This window comes from Salmo salar, chromosome 22 (genome assembly GCF_965601325.2).
Source record: "Salmo salar chromosome 22, fSalSal1, whole genome shotgun sequence".
NCBI classification, from domain to species: domain Eukaryota; kingdom Metazoa; phylum Chordata; class Actinopteri; order Salmoniformes; family Salmonidae; genus Salmo; species Salmo salar.
Window position 1 is genome coordinate 20,755,866 of NC_138312.1, and position 20,716 is coordinate 20,776,581.

The 20,716-nt window shown below is 43.2% G+C and overlaps 1 protein-coding gene across 2 annotated transcripts in view; it reads left to right on the forward strand.

Moving 5' to 3' along the window:
- LOC106583035 (succinate--CoA ligase [GDP-forming] subunit beta, mitochondrial) overlaps positions 1-20,716 on the forward strand; it is a 132,239-nt gene that overhangs the window by 62,383 nt on the left and 49,140 nt on the right. For both annotated transcript variants that reach the window (XM_014166792.3, XM_014166793.3), the window contains exons 3-9: positions 10,034-10,133; positions 11,415-11,505; positions 14,422-14,574; positions 15,125-15,214; positions 16,782-16,878; positions 18,235-18,396; positions 19,620-19,762. In XM_014166792.3, the coding sequence (XP_014022267.1) occupies positions 10,034-10,133; positions 11,415-11,505; positions 14,422-14,574; positions 15,125-15,214; positions 16,782-16,878; positions 18,235-18,396; positions 19,620-19,762 (836 nt within the window). The remainder of the gene's footprint in view (positions 1-10,033; positions 10,134-11,414; positions 11,506-14,421; positions 14,575-15,124; positions 15,215-16,781; positions 16,879-18,234; positions 18,397-19,619; positions 19,763-20,716) is intronic.

The window sequence follows — 20,716 nt, forward strand, 5'->3', positions numbered from 1 at the left end:
ACTAGGCCGATCTATCCGCAATCAAAAGCTGTGTCACAATGGAATGCTGTATTTCGCAATTTCCTGGCTTGCAATGACTCGCAACTTCAGTAAAGCAGGGCCTATCATCATGTAATAGGCTAGGATATTTTACACGCAACAGATCGAAGACTGAACACACACTCTTGCATCATTAGCAAAGAGAAATATCACAGAAGCAAGGTGTCATGACATTGCCCTCTTTGGGTACAGCGAGCACTATTCCCCCCTCCCTCTGCACCAGCCCTTTTCTATGCACCATCCGCCTCCCTCTGTCTCCCACACCCAGGCTGCTGTGGTCAGAAGAGGTCATAAATTCCTAGAGAAGATCCTGCCTCATGGCCAGACAGTATAGAGAGAGTGAGTTTTCATAGAGAGGACAAAGGAATTTCTTCCGCTTCACAGAACTGGAGGTTGAACAGTATTTATGTTCTGGAGAATTATAAAATATCGGTGAAGAATCCAGCTACGAACTGGTCCGTTTGGTACAATTTTGTGAAACTCATGAGAGACAATACGGCCACATTACCATAACGCTGTTTATACAATAGCCTCAGTTATGAGGCTTACATCTAATTGTTGTGTAAAATGAATGAGTGGGGATGGAACTGTTTGTGAAATGTGATTTTGGACTGTTTAATGAAGGAAACTCCAATTCCCTTTGGAGTTTAACTAAATCATGACGCCAGTTATGGTCTGGCGTCATGGGACAGGCCCTTTTCGGATGTTCCGAATAAAAACCCCACCTGGGTTTTCTATCACCAGACCAGCTTACCTCGATAACGAGAGGGCCAAGGTTAGAGAGAAGACCGAGCTTACCTCAATTAAGAGATGGCTAAAGGTTGCAGACCAGCTTACCACGAGAGGGCCAAGGTTTGAGGAGAGACCATAAACCTGAGTATAAGTTAAGGTTTGAGTAGATGGCTGAATCTTTTAACCGTACAACATGGTTAAACTCTTACACTATCGATACCAACAGAATAAGAACAAGTCTTTGATATTAATTACTAGTCTGCAGCTAGGAATTCGGTATCATTGAACGCGAAGACCGACAACCGCCGAAACATCTATCCTATAACGACATGAATGAATGTCACTCTGAACTATTCATTCTAACCACGACAGAGAGAGAGAGAGAGAGAGAGAACAAACTCTCCAACAGAAGTGAACTTTTCAACAGAGATCCCGACGACACACTGAGCGTAAATATATATATTGATTGCAATTATTCCGAATGAGTGAGCGTTCATGGGCAAAGGATTAGCATTTCAATTGTTATAATTATCAACTCTAGTGCCTTCTCAGCTGACCCCCACTCCCCTTTTGTCTAACAAGCCGCCATATTGGTTTAGCCCACTAGGGCACATTCTCCTATCATTTCCTTGCAACCATATCTACTGTTTGTTATGCAATTCTGTGAATTACCTAGTCGGTAAATAAATGATTTTAAGACAATTGATGTATGGATGACTCATAGTGAAGACTGGGTTTGTGCAGATAACCAACAATTTACGACGTTTGGAATGAGACTAACGTGAGGTAAATAATATTTCATTAATTCGAAGACTAATTGATCAGATATTAAAATATCTGAAAGTTATATTAGGAAAATTATAACTTTGTAATCTGAGTCTTTTACTTGGTGCCCTGACTTCCTAGTTAATTACAGTTACATGATTAATCAGTTTAATCGCGTAATAATAATTAGTTATTTGATAAATATGTCTTAAATTTTAATGATGCCAAAGACACGACAAAGGTGATTACACTTTTTTTGGGGGGGGGGGGGGGGCATAAAATATTTTAACGTTAAGGGTCCCAATTTCATTTAATGTTTAAACTTTCACACCCCTAATAGACAATGTTGGGGTTGCAAATGTCCTTTTTACTTTCTACTAATAGTGTTTGAATACCTTATCCAGAGGAGACACTGAATCTGTTCACTCTTTGATTGTCCCTGTGTGTTTTCTGTCTCCCCAGAGTTTTGATTAGTCTTCTACATGTAGCTGCCACATTACTTGCAATAGACCGAAACACACACTGGGAAGCTGGGAACTGGGCCTGCTCAGTCTGACTTCCCCTATCCTCTCCATGGTGTGGCATGCAGACAGACAGTTAGCGAGTGCATTTCATTTTGAGGGCGAATACTGGACCCGCTGCAATTTATCTACCGCTTTAACAGATCCATCGCTATTCACACGGCCATAACACATCTGGACAAGACCTAACACCTATGTGAGCATGCTATTCATTGACTACAGTTCAGCATAAAACACTATTGTTCCCTCCAAGCTCGACACCAAGCTCAGAGCCCTGAGTCTGGACGCCGCTCTCTGCAACTGGATCCTGGACTTCCAGTCGAGCAGACAACAGGCTGTGAGGATTGGCAGCAACACCACCTCTGTACTGACACATAACACAGGGGCCCCCCAGGGGTGTATCCTCAGCCCTCTGCTGTACTCCCTGTTCACCCACGACTGTGGCTTTGCACGACACCAACTCCAAGTTTGCTGACGACACCACGTTTGTAGGCCTGATAACCAAGAAAGATGAGTTAGCCTATAGGGAGGAACTGGCATTGTGGTGCCTGGACAACAACCTCTCCCTCAATGTCAGCAAAACAAAAGAGTTGAATGTTGACTTCAGGAAGTAGAGGTGGGAACATGATCCATCAAGCTGATCCACATCAACGGGACTGCAGTAGAGAGAGTCAGCAGTTTTAAGTTCCTCTGCGTTCACGTTACCGAGGACTTGACATGGATCCAACACGGCCACCACTGTTGTCAAGAGGGCGCAACAGCGTATCTAGGCGGCTGAAGAAATTCAGCATGCCACCCCGGGTCTTTTCCAAATACTACTGCTGCACCATTGATAGCGTCCTGACCGGTTGTATCGCGGCCTGGTACGGGAATTTCTACGTCCACAAACGCAAGGCCCACGAGTTTGTGGTGAAGATGGCCCAATACATCACTGGGACTGTGCTCCCACCCATCCAGGACATCTACTTGAAACGGACCCTGAGGAAGGCCCATAGCATCATCAAGGACCCCACTCACCCCAGCCATGAACTGTTCTCTGAGCCTGTTGGTATGTTCAAGCCATCAGAATGCTGAACACTTGAACTGGACTGACCACCTGCTCTAATTCTCTGCACTTTAGCACATGCACTCACGTACGCTACACACCTCACAACTGCTGCTACCAGACTCTTATTAGGATTGGTAAATACTGCACAATTTAAACACTTGCCCCACAAATCCCCCTTTCCCCAAAATATGTGTAAATGTTGTACAATAAATCACACCCCTTGATTTTCCCCACATTTTGTTGTGTCCAGACTGAATTTAAAATGAGATTTTATGTCACTGGCATAAACTCAATACCCCATAATGTCAAAGTGGAATTATGTTTTTAGAAATGTTTAGAAATGTATTAAAAATAAATATCTGAAATGTCTTGATTAGTAAGTATTCAACCTCTTTTATGACAAGCCTAAATAAGTTCAGGAGTAAAAATGTGCTTAACAAATACGTTTCATGGCCTCACTAAGTGAGTCACTAAGCGATAAGTGTTTTAACATGATTTTTTTAATGACTACTTCATCTCTACACCTCACCCATACAATTATCTGTAAGATCCATCAGTCGAGCAGTGGATTTCAAACACAGATTCAACCACAAAGACCAGGGAGGTTTTCCATTGCCTTGCAAAGATGGTCACCTTTAGATAGGTAAAAAAAAGCAGACATTGAACATCCCTTTGAGCATGGTGAAGTTATTAATTACACTTTGGATGGTGTATCAATATACCCAGTCACTACAAAGATGCATGCGTCCTTCCTAACTCGGTGGCGGGAGAGGAAGGAAATCGCTCAGGGACATCACGATGAGACAATGGAGACATTAAAACAGTTTAACCTCTTACATCTAGACGTTCCGCTAGCGGAACACCTGCTCCAATATCCAATGATGGGCGTGGCGCGAATTACAAATTCCTCAAAAATACAAAAACTTCAATTTTTCAAACATATGACTATTTCACAGCATTTTAAAGACAAGACTCTCCTTTATCTAACCACACTGTCCGATTTCAAAAAGGCTTTACAGCGAAAGCAAAACATTAGATTATGTCAGCAGAGTACCAAGCCAGAAATAATCAGACACCCATTTTTCAAGCTAGCATATAATGTCACAAAAACCCAGAAGACAGCTAAATGCAGCACTAACCTTTGATGATCTTCATCAGATGACACACCTAGGACATTATGTTATACAATACATGCATGTTTTGTTCAATCAAGTTCATATTTATATCAAAAACCAGCTTTTTACATTAGCATGTGACGTTCAGAACTAGCATCCGGGGAATTTGCTAACAATTTACTAAATTACTCACGATAAACGTTCACAAAAAGCATAACAATTATTTTAAGAATTATAGATACAGAACTCCTCTATGCACTCGATATGTCCGATTTTAAAATAGCTTTTTGGTGAAAGCACATTTTGCAATATTCTAAGTACATATCCCAGGCATCACGGGCTAGCTATTTAGACACCCGGCAAGTTTAGCACTCACCAATATCAGATTTACTATTATAAAAGTTTGATTACCTTTTGTTGTCTTCGTCAGAATGCACTCCCAGGACTGCTACTTCAATAACAAATGTTGGTTTGGTCCAAAATAATCCATCGTTATATCCGATTAGCGGCGTTTTGTTCGTGCGTCCCAGACACTATCCGAATGGTAAAGAAGGGTCGTGCGCATGGCGCAATTCGTGACAATTTTTTTTTTTTATATTCCATTACCGTACTTCGAAGCATGTCAACCGCTGTTTAAAATCCATTTTTATGCCATTTTTCTCGAAAAAAAGCGTAAATGTCCATTTAGCTAAACAGAGGAAAGAAAAGAAAGCTTTCGGTCGACGCGGGCACGAGCCTGAGTCTCACAGTACTGTAACCAGCCACTACCCAAACGCGCTACTTTGTTTCAGCCAGAGCCTGCAAAGCCAAGATTCAGCTTTTTGCCGCCTTCTGAGAACCTATGGCAGCCGTAGGAAGTGTCACGGGACAGCTAAGATCCTCACTCTTCAATAAACAGAGACAAGAAGAACGACACCTTGTCAGACAGGCCACTTCCTGCATGAAATCTTCTCAGGTTTTTGCCTGCCATATGAGTTCTGTTATACTCACAGACACCATTCAAACAGTTTTAGAAACGTTAGGGTGTTTTCTATCCAAAGCCAATAATTATATGCATATTCTAGTTACTGGGCAGGAGTAGTTACCAGATTAAATCGGGTATGTTTTTTATCCAGCCGTGAAAATACTGCCCCCTAGCCATAACAGGTTAATGGCTGTGATCAACAACATTGTAGTTACTCCACAACACTAACCTAAATGACAGAAAGCGAACTGTATGCTAAAATGTTTATTCTACTGAGATATTTACTTTGTTTATATTATTTTTTATTTGTCCATTGTCGAGAAGGAACCTGAAAATAAGCATGCTACGGGATACCATGAGTATCCCGTACATACGGCTAATAAAACTTGAAACTAGAATTCTCTCCAGATTTGGTTTGTAGTCTGTGTCTGTCCCTTTATACAGTTCCCCAGTGCACAGGCTTTTACAGCTTAATGAAATATAAGACCACGCTAACTCTGCCGTCCGTAACCCCTGGGCTACATCCTTCCAGAGAGAGAGAGAAGCAGGGCAGAACGTTTGAAATACAAAAAGAGAGGGAAGACGTTGAGGCAGAAGTAACAGCCTCGATGCTGACTGCTGTCATCAGTAAATAAGCTGGGAGTTCATTTGCGTTCATTACTGGGAAATGAGTTAGCCCGGGGACGGCTGTATAACTCAGATTACAGCGGATGCGATTGGAGATGTACTTCTGTGTCTGTCCCTAAGAAAAACGAAATGGAGAAGAAAATATCCATTTTCAGATCCGTCATGCCCTTAAATGGTTCCAATGAAATAGATAGCTGGTTATCCAATACTGCCTGCTTGTCCCTTCCTTCACTTTTAAAGTAGGGATTCCCTATTCTCCTCAACTTTTACTGCTTATATGCACAACTTCTGAAAATGTATTAATATTAGTGTCACAGGTAAAATAAATAACTGTTGTAATCATGTCCTGGTTGTGCATGTTTTTGCATATTGAATGTTAGTGCTGTGTCATGGCCAAACCACACTAACAGTGTATCTGATTTCATCACTCTACATTCAATAAACAAAGGGCTGGCTCTGTTTGGCTCCTTGAGTTCTTTTGTTGTTTTTGTGCTACCTGCTGTTAGAAAGATATGTCTTTCATCTCCCAAAATGTAACGACCGTACCTCTTAACCCCCACATCAATACTATCAGCAATAGCTCATGGTGGCAGCACACAATTTCTTTGTTTTGTATTTGGAACTCTGATAACTGGCTGTAACAGAGAACACATTTTTCTCTACAAATCTATCGCCTTCAATGGCTGCCATTGATAAAGAAATACCCTAAATATCCCTCAAGATGTAGGCCTACCTTTTTGATGAGCAAATACCAGTCACATTGACTAAAATGTAATCTATGTGTGTGAGTCAGTAAGAGACTCACACCAATCCATAAATGCTATTCAGTACCGGGTGACATCTTCACACAAGTGTTGTAGACGTGTGACCTTGTTTCCCCTTGTCTAGGAGCAGAGTGTGTGTGTTTAACGTCGGAATACTGCTCCTCTGGTACTGCATGTCTGTGTAAACACTATCTCATCCACTCACTGTTCTTCACAGTCATTCGTCTACATTCCTGCCTGTGTTCGGTGATGTTTCATGTCTGGAGCATTAATGGGTAATGCTCTCTCCAAGTGCCATTTTTCACTGGGATCTTTCGAGGGTGTCATTACTTCACCATGCGTTTTAAAGGACAGAGTTTTTTTTGCCTTGGTTGCGGCAGCTTCGGAGGAACCTACAATGATGACAGTGTTGGAGAAAAGTGGAAATAAATGAACAGGTTGAGAGAAGTGTTTGGTGTTCTTAAGACGCCACTGTTAAGGTTGTATGTGGTTTTTTGTGTGTGTAATGAAGGCCAATTTTCCAAGCGATTGATTCATTAAAGGGTTTATCTCTTCATCCGATAAGTAAACTTCATATGCTCCAATGAAGGTCTCCGTTAAGTCTCAGGCTATTCTCTTTCCTGTGTGATAAATCACAAGTCATTATTTGGGCTTTGGTGTGTTATCAGGGCTCCTTGATCTGATCCCAGTGTAAGATCGACTACTGTCCACAACCACGCTCTGGAGCACCGCCTCTCAATAACCAGTCATCTGTCTGGCTACATAGAGTGGAGGGAAATGTGTAGACTATGTAGCCAGACAAATGACTGGTTATTGAGAGGCGGTGCTGCAGATAGAGTGGAGGGAAATGTGTAGACTATGTAGCCAGACAAATGACTGGTTATTGAGAGGCGGTGCTGCAGATAGAGTGGAGGGAAATGTGTAGACTATGTAGCCAGACAAATGACTGGTTATTGAGAGGCGGTGCTGCAGATAGAGTGGAGGGAAATGTGTAGACTATCTGCAGCACCGCCTCTCAATAACCAGTCATTTGTCTGGCTACATAGTCTACACATTTCCCTCCACTCTATCTGCAGCACCGCCTCTCAATAACCAGTCATTTGTCTGGCTACATAGTCTACACATTTCCCTCCACTCTATCTGCAGCACCGCCTCTCAATAACCAGTCATTTGTCTGGCTACATAGTCTACACATTTCCCTCCACTCTATCTGCAGCACCGCCTCTCAATAACCAGTCATTTGTCTGGCTACATAGTCTACACATTTCCCTCCACTCTATTTTCCCTCCTCATTATTTTTGTATTTTCTGTCCATTTCCTTTCTATGTTGCGCCTTAATCCTCCTCATCCCTTACTCCTCTTCTCCTTTCAGAGAGGACCCTGTCGTGGTCCTATTCTCACCTTGCACCAGGCCTCTTGTCAGTGCTAAGAAAGAACACCTTCCTCATTGGCTCACTTATTTTTTACAAAAGTAATTTCCTCTGTTCAGTCCCTCTCTGCTGCACATGCCTGCAGGACACTCCATTTCATGTTGCTTTGAACAAATGTCAAATTTTGCGAGGTAGCAGTTTTTTTATTAACATATTTATTCAATTATGACGCCTTATACAGTCCCTGCGTGTGTTCACCTTTTATTCTCACTCTCCTTCTCCTCCTCCTCCTCTCCCAGGGGAGAGAGCGCTCAATAATGCAATATTGGTTTAATCCCTGCCACCTTGTCAGAGGCTACTTTGTCTGGGTTTTGTTCCTACTGTAGCAGCCTGAGCTTTTAGCCTCATCTGTAGAGCACGTCTAGAGACACTCCACTCTGCTTGAGGAGCCTCGCTAGTGAGGGAGCCATGTTCCTGGCCCAAGGTCAACGTGCCTTTCTAGGCATGTTCTGGTTGCCCCACTGTTAGCCCACGGCGGAACTCCCTGCCAGGATAATGATAGCTCAAGACCATATGTATCCCATCAAGTGCCGTTGTTGCATCATTTGAATAGAGAGGGAGGGTGTTCAGGGGGCAGCTGGATAGACAGCTGAACGCTCTACCTGAAGTGCTCTCTCCTGGTGTGGAAAGGAGGACTTGGTGGGCAAGTAGGGCATATGGTGTTGTTTGCATCTTTAAAATGGCATGAAATTGGGACAAGGCAGAAATTATAGTGCAAATTAAGACGATAATAATCACAGTTGCATTACATGTTTAGATTCATGTTTGTGTGGCTATACTCGGCCTTGTCTTAGGACGGTAAGTTGGTGGTTGGAGACATCCCTCTAGTGGTGTGGGGGCTGTGCTTTGGCAAAGTGGGTGGGGTTATATCCTGCCTGTTTGGCCCTGTCTGGGGGTATCATCGGATGGGGCCACAGTGTCTCCTGACCTCTCCTGTCTCAGCCTCCAGTATTTATGCTGCAGTAGTTTATGTCTCGGGGGGCTAGGGTCAGTCTGTTACATCTGGAGTATTTCTCTTGTCTTATCCGGTGTCCTGTGTGAATTTAAATATGCTCTCTCTAATTCTCTTTCTCTCTTTCTTTCTTTCTCTCGGAGGACCTGTGCCCTAGGACCATGCCTCAGGACTACCTGGCATGATGACTCCTTGCTGTCCCCAGTCCACCTGGCCGTGCTGCTGCTCCAGTTTCAACTGTTCTGCCTGCGGCTATGGAACCCTGACCTGTTCACAGGACGTGCTTGTTGCACCCTCGACAACTACTATGATTATTATTATTTGACCATGCTGGTCATTTATGAACATTTTAACATCTTGACCATGTTCTGTTATAATATCCACCCGGCACAGCCAGAAGAGGACTGGCCACCCCTCATAGCCTGGTTCCTCTCTAGGTTTCTTCCTAGGTTTTTGTCCTTTCTAGGGAGTTTTTCCTAGGGAGTTTTTCCTAGCCACCGTGCTTCTTTCACATGCATTGCTTGCTGTTTGGGGTTTTAGGCTGGGTTTCTGTACAGCACTTTGAGATATCAGCTGATGTACGAAGGGCTATATAAATAAATTTGATTTGTGTGCCAATGTCTTTGGAATCATGTCTGTTGATGGGCTAATGAGAGCCTAGTATGGGTGTGTTCACCTGCTGTCTATAATGGGCCTGTTCTTTCGACTGTCCTCTCCTGGGTACCCTCTCTATCATGTCTTCTTACTCTTTAATTAGCAGGGCTGGAGGGGAATGTCGTACGTGAGCTGGAGTACCCTTCTTTCTGCAGCCCCTCATCCCATCATGTACCTTCCCTGCTAGCCCTATCTCTCCCTTTGTACCCTCTTCCTCCCCCTCCTCTCCTCTGGAGGGGCACTGGAGCTAATAGAGAAACAGGGCGATGGGTGAGATGACATCTGACTCAGAGACGGGGGGATGTGTAATGGGCCTCTGTGGTGATGTACTGATTGGAGAGGTCTAACGCTCCTCTCCTCTCTCACAACCTCGTTCTCTATCTCTCTATCCTGCTGACGGTGCCCTTCTCTCCTCTTTTCAGGTGCCAAGGAGATAGTCCTGAAGGCCCAGATTCTGGCTGGGGGACGAGGGAAGGGCGTGTTCGACAGTGGCCTTAAAGGCGGAGTGCACTTAACTAAAGAGTGAGTATCCCACAGGAGGTTGGTGGCACCTTAATTGGGGAGGATGGGCTCGTGGTAATGGCTGGAGCGGAATAAGTGGAATGGTATCAAATACATCAAACACATGGTCCCCCTCAGCAGCCTCCACTGGAGTACCCCCAACAACTTCCGCCCGCACTCACTTGGGTGTGTGGACAATTCAGAGAGTGTTTCTGTTTTGTTTTCTCAGTAACTACTGCTTCAGAGAGATGTCCTTCTGAAGATCCCTCCTAGATGCGGTGTTGCTTTCCCTGTGCTGCAGTTACCTAGTACGCCAAGTTTGATAGTGTAGGGCACGTTTTCCCAAATTTCCAAAAGAGTGCAAGTTTGTTTTTTGCCCTAGAACTACTCAGCTGATTCAAATCATCATCAAGCTTCGATTTTTTATTTTTATTTTTATCAGCTGTGTAGTGTTAGGGCAAAAAACTAAATGGGGATCCTTGCGGTCCCCAGCACCGAGTTTGGGAAACGCTGGTTTAGGGACAACTGCCCCGATTTAAACTTTGAAATAGTAAATGTATCATTGGGAAATTGTACTGTGCACGCATCACTGAACTCTACTGTGGTAGGTTACTGGAATGGTGCTCTTCTGTTGGAGCACAAACATATTGTTCTCCTAGCTCGCACATTGTTACAAAATCCTTATCACATACTCTGGCCAGTTACTAGAGATGTTCTCCATGCTAAAATGACAAATGTAACAAAGGTAGCAGCCATCTTAAGGACTGAACTTTGAATTACGACAAATGGCTACCAAATGTGTCGTTGTCACCGTATTTGGGATAGCCGGAAACTTTTCTATGTCAGCCATCTGAAGTTGAGCCTCCCCAGACAGTGACGTGTTACACATACTCTACTACCATCTATCAAAGCAGAGCACAACCTCCGGCTTCATCTGTATTCTATAACCAGAGCAAAGCGAGAGCTGGAATGAGACGCGCACACTGCCTTTAAAGAGGAGCTGAAATCAGGAGAGCCGTATTCAAAGAGATGTGTAGACATATTGAAGATTCTCCTAAAACAGTGCTTTGTCAGAACATGTTACAGTCATGTTACAAATGTGCTGAACCATGTCTTTGTTGAAATGAAAAAGGCTCGCAGGAGCTGAAAATAATTACTCTGTCTATTCTCTGCCACGGTAATAGTCCTCTATTTTTGAAAGGTGTTTGTCCTCTAGGTTTTTGTTCTTGTTTAGTCTCGATTCAAATATCTATTACTGGAGTGGTTGTAATTGGGCCAATCCTGTCTCTTCTTTGACTTTAGCCCCTCGGTGGTGGGTGAGCTGGCCAAAAAGATGCTAGGTTATAGCCTGACCACCAAGCAGACTCCAAAGGAGGGAGTGAAAGTAAAAACGGTAAGTCACAGCTGAATGTAAAAGATCATTCTGTTTTTCTAATTTCCGGTTTATTTCAATTCAGTAATACAGTTCCATGAAATTAATGACTGCACAAGCATCGGGGCAATAATACATTAGACTATATATTTTGTTGTTCCCCTAGTTCTGGGGATAGGTCTCTGGTGGAGACATGCCATTTGAAGCCGATGTCATTTGTTCTGTTTTTGTGCTATTTGCTGTCATGGTTCATTGCAACAAATAATACATGCGAGTCAGGGCCTCTCTGAGACCAAAGTGTTAGTCACGTAAACAACCATTTCCAAGTGTCACTAACAAGCAGGAATACAATTTTCCTCACTCACACTCTGCAGCCACCCCAAAAACACACATTTGCAGGTAATGAAGACTTCCTGTCTTGTAGCTTGTGTTTCTCCTCACTCTCTTTCTTTCTCTTTCCCCTTTTAGTGAAATGTGGCCTAGAGCTCCCCATTAACGCTTGCTTTCATTCCTGCCAGCCAGTAACGCACCTCGCTCTGCTCCTGCCCCTGCTGCAAAGTTTAGGAGAAGTATCAAATGAGTGACACATTTGCCATTTTTATAGAAAGTGCTGGCGGGGGTGGAAGTTCACTACAACAACACCCGGGCTGAGAGGAAAGAGAAAAATGTAAACACAGAAATCCTAACTGCAGAAGCATTGTTGTGAGATGTAATTTCAATTTGAAAAATGTGCTGCATTATCTATCTATGGCACGTCAGTAGACTGACATAACACAATTCCTGACAGTGTTTTGTTTTATGAACTAAGCACAGAAAATGGATTTCTTGCAAAAGTGTATCATGATAAATCCTCCCAGAGGGACCTATGGTATGATACGCAGGCATGTATCATGTATTACACATTAAAACAGGTAAACACAAGATACATTTCTGAAAGATCAAGACATTCACAAACATGGGAGATATGATGCTATCTGGCTGTAGTCGCAGGCCTCCCTCAAAGCCTGTCTCAGATTAGATTAGGCATGGGATCAAAGTAATAAAGTAGCCCAAGAGAGCTGCAGTGATCGAACAGGATCCAGGCCTGAGTATGCGCCCTCTTAACAGGCTATAATTCTGTTGTCGGGCTCTGTTTCCCTGAATGAGAACCAGGGGCGGCTGTCAGCTTGCCCTTGTAACACGTCTCTTCACTTCACCATACTGCAGCCAACCTCTCCAGACATGACACAGAGCATGGTTCTACTGCCAGTACGGACCAGGGCTGGGGAGAGGGGGAGAAAGTCATAAAAGACAGAGGAGGAGAGAGTAGCAGAGGGAGAGAGGGGCACAGAAAGGCAGTGAGATTGAGAGAAAGACCGGGAGAGGGTGGTAGTGGTGTGGAAAAGGTAGATCAAGACGTTAACCTCTCTGGGCCAGTGGGACGTCACCCTAGTCAACAGCCAGTGGAATATCGTGGCGCGAAAAACAAATACCTCAAAAATGCTATAACTTTAAATTCTCAGACATATATGACTATTTTACACCATTTGAAAGATAAGACTGTCGTTAATCCAACCACGTTGTCTGATTTCAAAAAGGCTTTACAGCGAAAACAAAACATTAGATTATGTCAGGAGAGTACCCTGCCAAAAATAATCACACAGCCATTTTCAAAGCAGGCATATATGTCACAAAAACCAAAACCACAGCTAAATGAAGCACTAACCTTTGATCTTCATCAGATGACACTCCTGGGACATTATGTTATACAATACATGCTTGTTTTGTTCAATCAAGTTCATATTTATATCAAAAACCAGCTTTTACATTAGCATGTGATGTTCAGAACATGCATACCCACCGAAAACTTCCGGTGAATTTACTAAATTACTCATGATAAACGTTGACAAAATACATAACAATTATTTTAAGAATTATAGGTACAGAACTCCTTTATGCAAATGCTATGTCAGATTTTAAAATAGCTTTTCGGCGAAAGCACATTTTGCAATATTCTGAGTACATAGCTCGGCCATCACAGGCTAGCTAATTCCATTACCGTACTTAGAAGCATGTCAAACGCTGTTTAAAATCAATTTTTATGCTATTTTTCTCGTAAAATAGCGATAATATTCCAACCGGACAACGTTGTATTCATTCAAAGACTGAAAGAAAAGAATGGAGAAGTCTCGTGAATGCGCATCTCAGTCTCACTGTCCCCAGGCAGGCCACTTACAAACTCTGCTGCTGTACTTTGCCCAGAGACAGGAGACACGTCATTCCGCTTTCTGAACGCTTTAGAGAGCCAATGGAAGCCTTAGAAAGTGTCACGTAACAGCACAGATGCTGTAATGTCGATAGAGATGCAACAGGACAACAAATTGTCAGACAGGGCACTTCCTGCATGGAATCTTCTCAGGTTTTGGCCTGCCATATGAGTTCTGTTATACTCACAGACACCATTCAAACAGTTTTAGAAACTTTAGAGTGTTTTCTATCCAAAGCCAATAATTATATGCATATTCTCGTTTCTGGGCAAGAATAGTAACCAGTTTAAATCGTGTACGTTTTTTATCCGGCCGTGAAAATACTGCCCCCTAGCCCCAACAGCTTAAGCTGGGAGAGAAAGAGGGCTGCACTGTCCCTGTTTGCATGGGACATGGAGAACGAGCGTCGTCAATAAGTCCAAATTAACACGGTCCAGTTAGGCTGCAGGAAACTGATAACAAACAACCAACTTATCTCTATCCCTCTGTCTTTCAATGAATCTCTCTCTCTATTTTCTCTTTCTTCGTTTGCCATCTCCCAGCGCTTTGCTTCATTTTCACTATAGTGTAGAATTAGAACCCCCAGTTTCAGTATCTCTCCGTCCCTGCCTGTCTGTCTGTGTCTGAGGACAGTCTGTGATGGGAAGGCAGTAGCCTGACTCTGTAGATCGACTCTCTCCCTACTGACCAGGTGATGGTGGCTGAAGCCCTGGACATCACCAGGGAAACCTACTTTGCCATCCTGATGGACCGGGCCTGCAACGGGCCTGTCATGGTGGGCAGTCCTCAGGGTGGGATGGACATAGAGGAGGTGGCCGACAAAACCCCAGAGCTCATATTTAAGGTACAGTTCTGTGAGCTCTGCAGCAGCATATGTTACAAATGACTACAGATGTGAACATGGAACCTCTCACCATTCACTGGCGGTGTTATCGCTCCTCTCTCCCTCCCCTGATTGGTACAATAAATCCCTTGATCCCTTCTCCATGTGAGAATCTCATCTCTACAAGTGCCTGATAATTATAATGCCATCCTTACAGTATCAGGTTTCCTTTCCTCACATCTGGCAGGTTGCCACCACTTAATTGCAGCTTCCGTGATTTAATATGAATATCCACTTTTTGTCATATTACCATGCAGTGTTTTTGAGTCTAAATTGTCTCTCTCTGTCTCTCTCTTGCTCTTTCTCTTGCTCTCTGTCTCTCTCTCTCTCTCTCTCTCTCTCTCTCTCTCTCTCTCTCTCTCTCTCTCTCTCTCTCTCTCTCTCTCTCTCTCTCTCTCTCTCTCTCTCTCTCTCTCTCTCTCTCTCTCTCGGTCTCTCTCTCTCTCTGTATGTCTCTCTCTGACCCGCTCTGTCCCTCTTTCTCGTTCTCTCCCTCGCTCTGCTACCACAGGAAGTCATAGATATTTTCGAGGGGGTGCGAGACGACCAGGCACTCCGCATGGCAGCAAATTTGGGTTTCAAAGGACCTCTGGAGAGACAGGTGATGGGCCCGGCGAAGCTCTGAGCCGCAGTGCAGAGAAGCAGAATAGCGTACACACACTGAAGACCCACAGTACACAACTCAAGAGCTGTTGAAACTGGATAGGACACTGCCAGTCTACTGTGCTCTCTATGCTGGTTTATAGAAGTCCATACGTCCTTATACAACAGACAAAGCTTTATAGATTCACCATTATAGCGCATAACAAAAATGTAGTCACTGAAGTACATTACATTTTTTGGAGTCCTCTCAAAATCATGAACAGACAGTGTAGCCAGTCCTGGCCAGTATAAACTCCACAATTCACATTTGATATTAAAAGTTATTATCTGGTTCATTTTAGAGCCAATTGTCTTGTAGCATTATATTGCTAATTTGTATTCCTATCCGTGAGCAGAGCAGCATAAAGAATTGGATTAGTTCAATGATAAAATGGGGAAAACGTCTAAATCAACTGAATGACTAGTTTTTTAAAACTGAAATGAACATACACAGTTGTCTGAGAGGTACACCCTGTGTTCTAGTAGCCTGTTTTGGTATTGAATGGCCATTGATTTTAACAGGAAAATGATTCGCTAAGTGTCTGGCTTGTCAGTTTAGTTCTGAAACTCTGTGTCTTCTAAAACGCAGGTGTCGAATGGAACCTTCTTTGAAATAACTTTGCTTCTTTGAAAACTTTGAGATTACAAAAAGTGTGTGTATGCGTGTTTGCAGATGTGTGTCTGTGAGTGTGTGGCAGAGAGTAGTGCTTACATCAATTTCTGTCAGGCTTTTTTCGTAATCAAAAGAGCAGCTCGGTGCCAGGGACAGACAGAGACATCCGCTGAACACCGTATTCTTTAAAAGAGGATTTATTACAATGACAGTCACTCCAATAGCAATACTGTGCCTGTTAGGATAATGTGGCACAAAAGACACATTGTAATCTCACTCATAGCTAATACATTAATATGTATTATTTACATATTATAGTGGTTTAATTACTGTTTTATTTTAGGGTATATAGGTGAAGCTATGATCCCTTATTGATGTCACTCAGTGTAAATGAAGGTGAGGAGACAGGTTAAAGAAGGATTTTTAAGCCTTGCGACAAATGAGACATGGATTGTGTATGTGTGCCATTCAGAAGCTGAATGGGAAAGACAAAAGATTGAAATGCCTTTGAACGGGGTATGGTAGTAGGTGCCAGGCGCAACAGTTTGAGTGTGTCAAGAACTGCAAAGCTGCTGGGTTTTTCACACCCACCAGTTTCCTGTGTGTGTCAAGAATGGTCCACCACCCAAAGGACATCCAGTCAACTTGCACAGCTGTGGGAAACATTGGAGTCAACATGGGTCAGAACTCCTGAGAAAGGTGGTATTTTTTAAATTGTATTTTTCAACACCTGCACACACATACATGTGCGCACACGCACAAAAACACATGCGCACATGCACACACATGCTCTGTGTGTATAAGGGGATTTGACATATTTTATTTAACGTGTGTGTGGTGCTGAGTGGCCCTGGCGGGCCTGCTGCTCAGAGGCATCTTGTTGGGTAATAACTGTCCTCTGTGGAACTCACAGGCTGCAGATCAGATTAAGAGGCTCTATGATCTGTTCCTGAAAGTCGACGCCACTCAAGTTGAAGTCAATCCTCTCGGAGAGACTCCCGAAGGACAAGGTATGACTCTTTTTCTCATTCTCTTTTTGAGTGTCTACGTATTAGGTCTGTTTATCTGGATCTGTCGCTGTTTGTCCTCTCTCTTTTCCTCTCGCGCTCTCTCTTTCTCTCTCTCTCGTACATCATGGGAGTGTTCATGGTGGGATTTTAGGTATATATTTGAGCATATCCATCACTAATTGCCTCTTGAGGAACAATCGTACAGATAAACTCATTGTTATGAAACAAGATCTTGTTATAGGTCTGGTTCATCAAAGAAAATACAGTTTTGTATCCTAGTCTAATCACTGCTTATGAATATTGATGAGTCTGTTATTTTGTTGTGTACAACCAAGCTGTACTGAGAGGTGCAACTCTGCCATCCAACAAGCAAGGCAGAAACTTGTGTTTCTGTAGACTCCCATTGAAAGTAGATCAATTTGTTATTTAATTTGTACATATACGACAAGGGAAGATAATGAACTACCGAGTAGTTCAGTAGAGTTTAAACAGCACGCCACATGGTGCTGAAGAACATCACTATAGACTTTAGTCTCTTACTTTGACTTGCATTTCAGCGTAACTGAACCCTCATCACCAAAGGGACGGTAAGACTAAATGACCGTTAAACTCTGAAAATGAATGTGATTGTACTACAGTTGGTCACATACAGCAGCTCCAGGAGACAGCCAACACTCCACTTAGCTCCAGTAGAAGTGGCTTCCCATACATTTTAGTTCTGCCTAGTGTGTGTTTGTGTGTGTGACATGTTACCTTTATTACGCTTGGGAGCTTCAGCCCAGGTAGTATGTCACAGAGACGAGCCATTACATAGTGAATTTACAGTTGGTTCCATGGGGACCCCGTGTACCAGTACTGTCATTTGTCCTCCAGGCTGTTATAGAGTATTGATAGATGAAGGCTCCAATCACCCCTGTGTAAATGGTTGTGGTATGTAGTGGGCCTTACAAAGTACAAATCCATAAGGAGCATACCTCAGCATTTCAGCCCTGCAGTAAATACTTTGCCTGCAGGTAACATTCAGCTTGCAGTTTCTTTGAACTGCACCTTGTGAAGTGTAAAAGTATTGTCCATTATGCATAATATATTCCCCCTTTGAGGCACTGTCAATGCATAAACATGAGCTGCACCATTACAAATACTGAATTAATTAAGTCTAATAGGGTGAGATCACTTGCCACATTTTATTTAACATATTTCATTGAGTTTATAAATTATCACATTTCCATTTCACATCCTCCTTTTTTTTCCTCTACATCTCTTCCTCTTTTCTTTTCTACTTTGTCTATTTCCTTCTTCCTCTCTTTATGATTCTGTCCCTCTTCTCTTCATATCTCTCTCTCTCGCTTCTTTCAGTGGTGTGCTTTGATGCCAAGATCAATTTTGACGATAACGCAGAGTTCCGTCAGAAAGCCGTCTTTGCCATGGACGACATGTCAGAGAGCGATCCCACTGAGATGGAGGCAGCCAAATGGGACCTCAAGTACATTGGCTTGGATGGAAACATCGCCTGCTTTGGTGAGTTCTGATTATGGCTGTCCACACACATGCATGTTCTATTAATTCAGCCATGGGTAACCCACCCCAACTGGAATAGAGTTGTTATTTTCCTTATCAGATAATTGAAGGCTGGGAGACTACGTTCAAACTTTGTCAAACTACAGTAAAGCTGACTGGGCTCCTCTCCAGTCCAAATTGACAACCAGCTTTCTAACGACTCCAGAAGGAGGCTGCCATAACCAATGCTTTCTAATTAGCCATAATCCGCACAAAAAGTCTCCAGTGAGCTGGATTGTTAGCCTTCTCATTATGGTCCTCCCCTGTCATAAATCAAAGCTTTACAGTGTAATTCTGGGAGTCTCTTCTGGCTGCCCTGCAGCCTCATAAACATTGTGGCAGTAAGAGCACAGGTTAGCGCCTTTTTCCCCTGCCCAGCCTCTCCTACAGAACAACAGCTCAGAGCTGATGGGCTCCTTAAAAGCTTTGTAACCCACCAAAGTGACAGCTGTTAAAGCCAGTTTCCTTTTATTGAGACTTCTGTCAGGGCACTTGCCAGGACGTAGGCTCAGTGCCGCTAAACCAAATGAGGTAAGACGTTTGTAGAGAAGCGTGTTGGCTTTGGCAGGAAGCGACTGAATCGCTTGGCTCCCTTGCAGCAAAGCAGCAAGCAGCCCAGAGGATAGGGATGCGCCTGATAATACGGCCCAACACTAGTGCCACAGAAACTTGTTTAATCAATGCTCGCTTTCTGAAGTCAAGAGCATTGCCGTAATCACATTTCCCTCCACTTTTCAACTTCTTCAAGTGTTAAATATCCCAATTATAAGTTTTAACAGTACCTCTTAAAGATTTAAATCCTCAAAAAATGTTGGTATTCCCTCTTCATTAGATAATTTATTCATTGATTTCACAGTGAGCCGTTTCATGTTTGTGTTGTTTTAATGCTGGCATTAGGTCATGTTTAATTGAATTAAATCCCAACTACTTGTCACTGTTTTCTCTCAAGGGTTTTCATTTCAGTTCTCATCTTCATTTGGACTCTAATGGGGTAAATCTAACTTCATCAGAGAATGGGCAAGAAAGCATTCCAGAATCATAATTTGTAATCAAAATTGTGATGAGCACAGTAACTATTTTGAAGGGACGCTCTGGACTTTAGAGGCCCTTCTCTGTTTTCTGAGACCAGTAACAGTTCTCAACTTTCTCTGTGGTTTAGTTTCACCTTTGATCTGTCATTACAGTGAATGGGGCTGGTCTGGCTATGGCCACGTGTGACATCATCGACCTCCATGGAGGGAAGCCGGCCAACTTCCTGGACCTAGGAGGAGGGGTGAAGGAGAAGCAGGTGTACGAGGCATTCAAACTGCTCACTGCTGACCCGAAGGTAGGAGCCCACTTTATCCAACACCACAGGGTGTGTGAGTGCGCTGTGGAGAGCAGTTGTACCACTTAGAGAACAAATCTGATTCACTATTGCTACAGTAGCTAGTTCCATGTCAAACTGTCAGTTGGTCTCAGAGAGCCAACACACTGTTCCAACCACCTGTTGAATTCCCTATTTAACCAACCCAGCTGCTCAACACTTTACCCTAGCGATTCTGTAAATATTTGTTGCTGATACTTTGTGTGACTGTTTAACCAGGAGTCATGTTAAAGCTTCTCTTTAAGGCCTTGTCTGGTCGGTTAGGCACCAGTCCACCTCTAACAAAGACACAACAGTTTAGTGGGTTTGGCACTGACAGCTATGTTTCTCCCGGAGATGGGGTATTAGAGATCTCCTAATTATAATGCCATGGTTTTATTGACAGTTTTTTTGTAATGAATTACAGCCCCACAGCCACAATAAAGCCAGCCTTTTAATGGCTTGTCCCTGCCGTCACAGTCTTCTCCCAATGCACAACGCAAACTCGTTACTGTACTTTCCTGGTGCAATTAAAGGTCCAGAACCTCAGAGGAGAGGATGTGGCAGCTTGGCTCTCTTTACGACAGTTGAATACTAAATGTTCAGATTGCCAATAACTCGGCAGCGAACAGTTGGAGGCTGGTAACAATGCCGCAGTGCTAGTTTGTTGACACTCATCAGAGCACTAATTCCCTGTTTGCTTTCACTTCAAATTATTGTTTTTTCTACCAGTCTATTTGACAATGGTTGTGTCTTCGTATGTGTCATAGAACAGTGTTAAATACTGGTCCCTTCTATCCACTGTTGAACAGGCCAGTTTACCATACATTTCTGATACATCAAAGATGAAGGACATTGAGAACGAAGGACATTGAGAACGAAGAACAGAGGCATGATGTGGAATGTACTATGCACAAATATGGCATGATACTCATT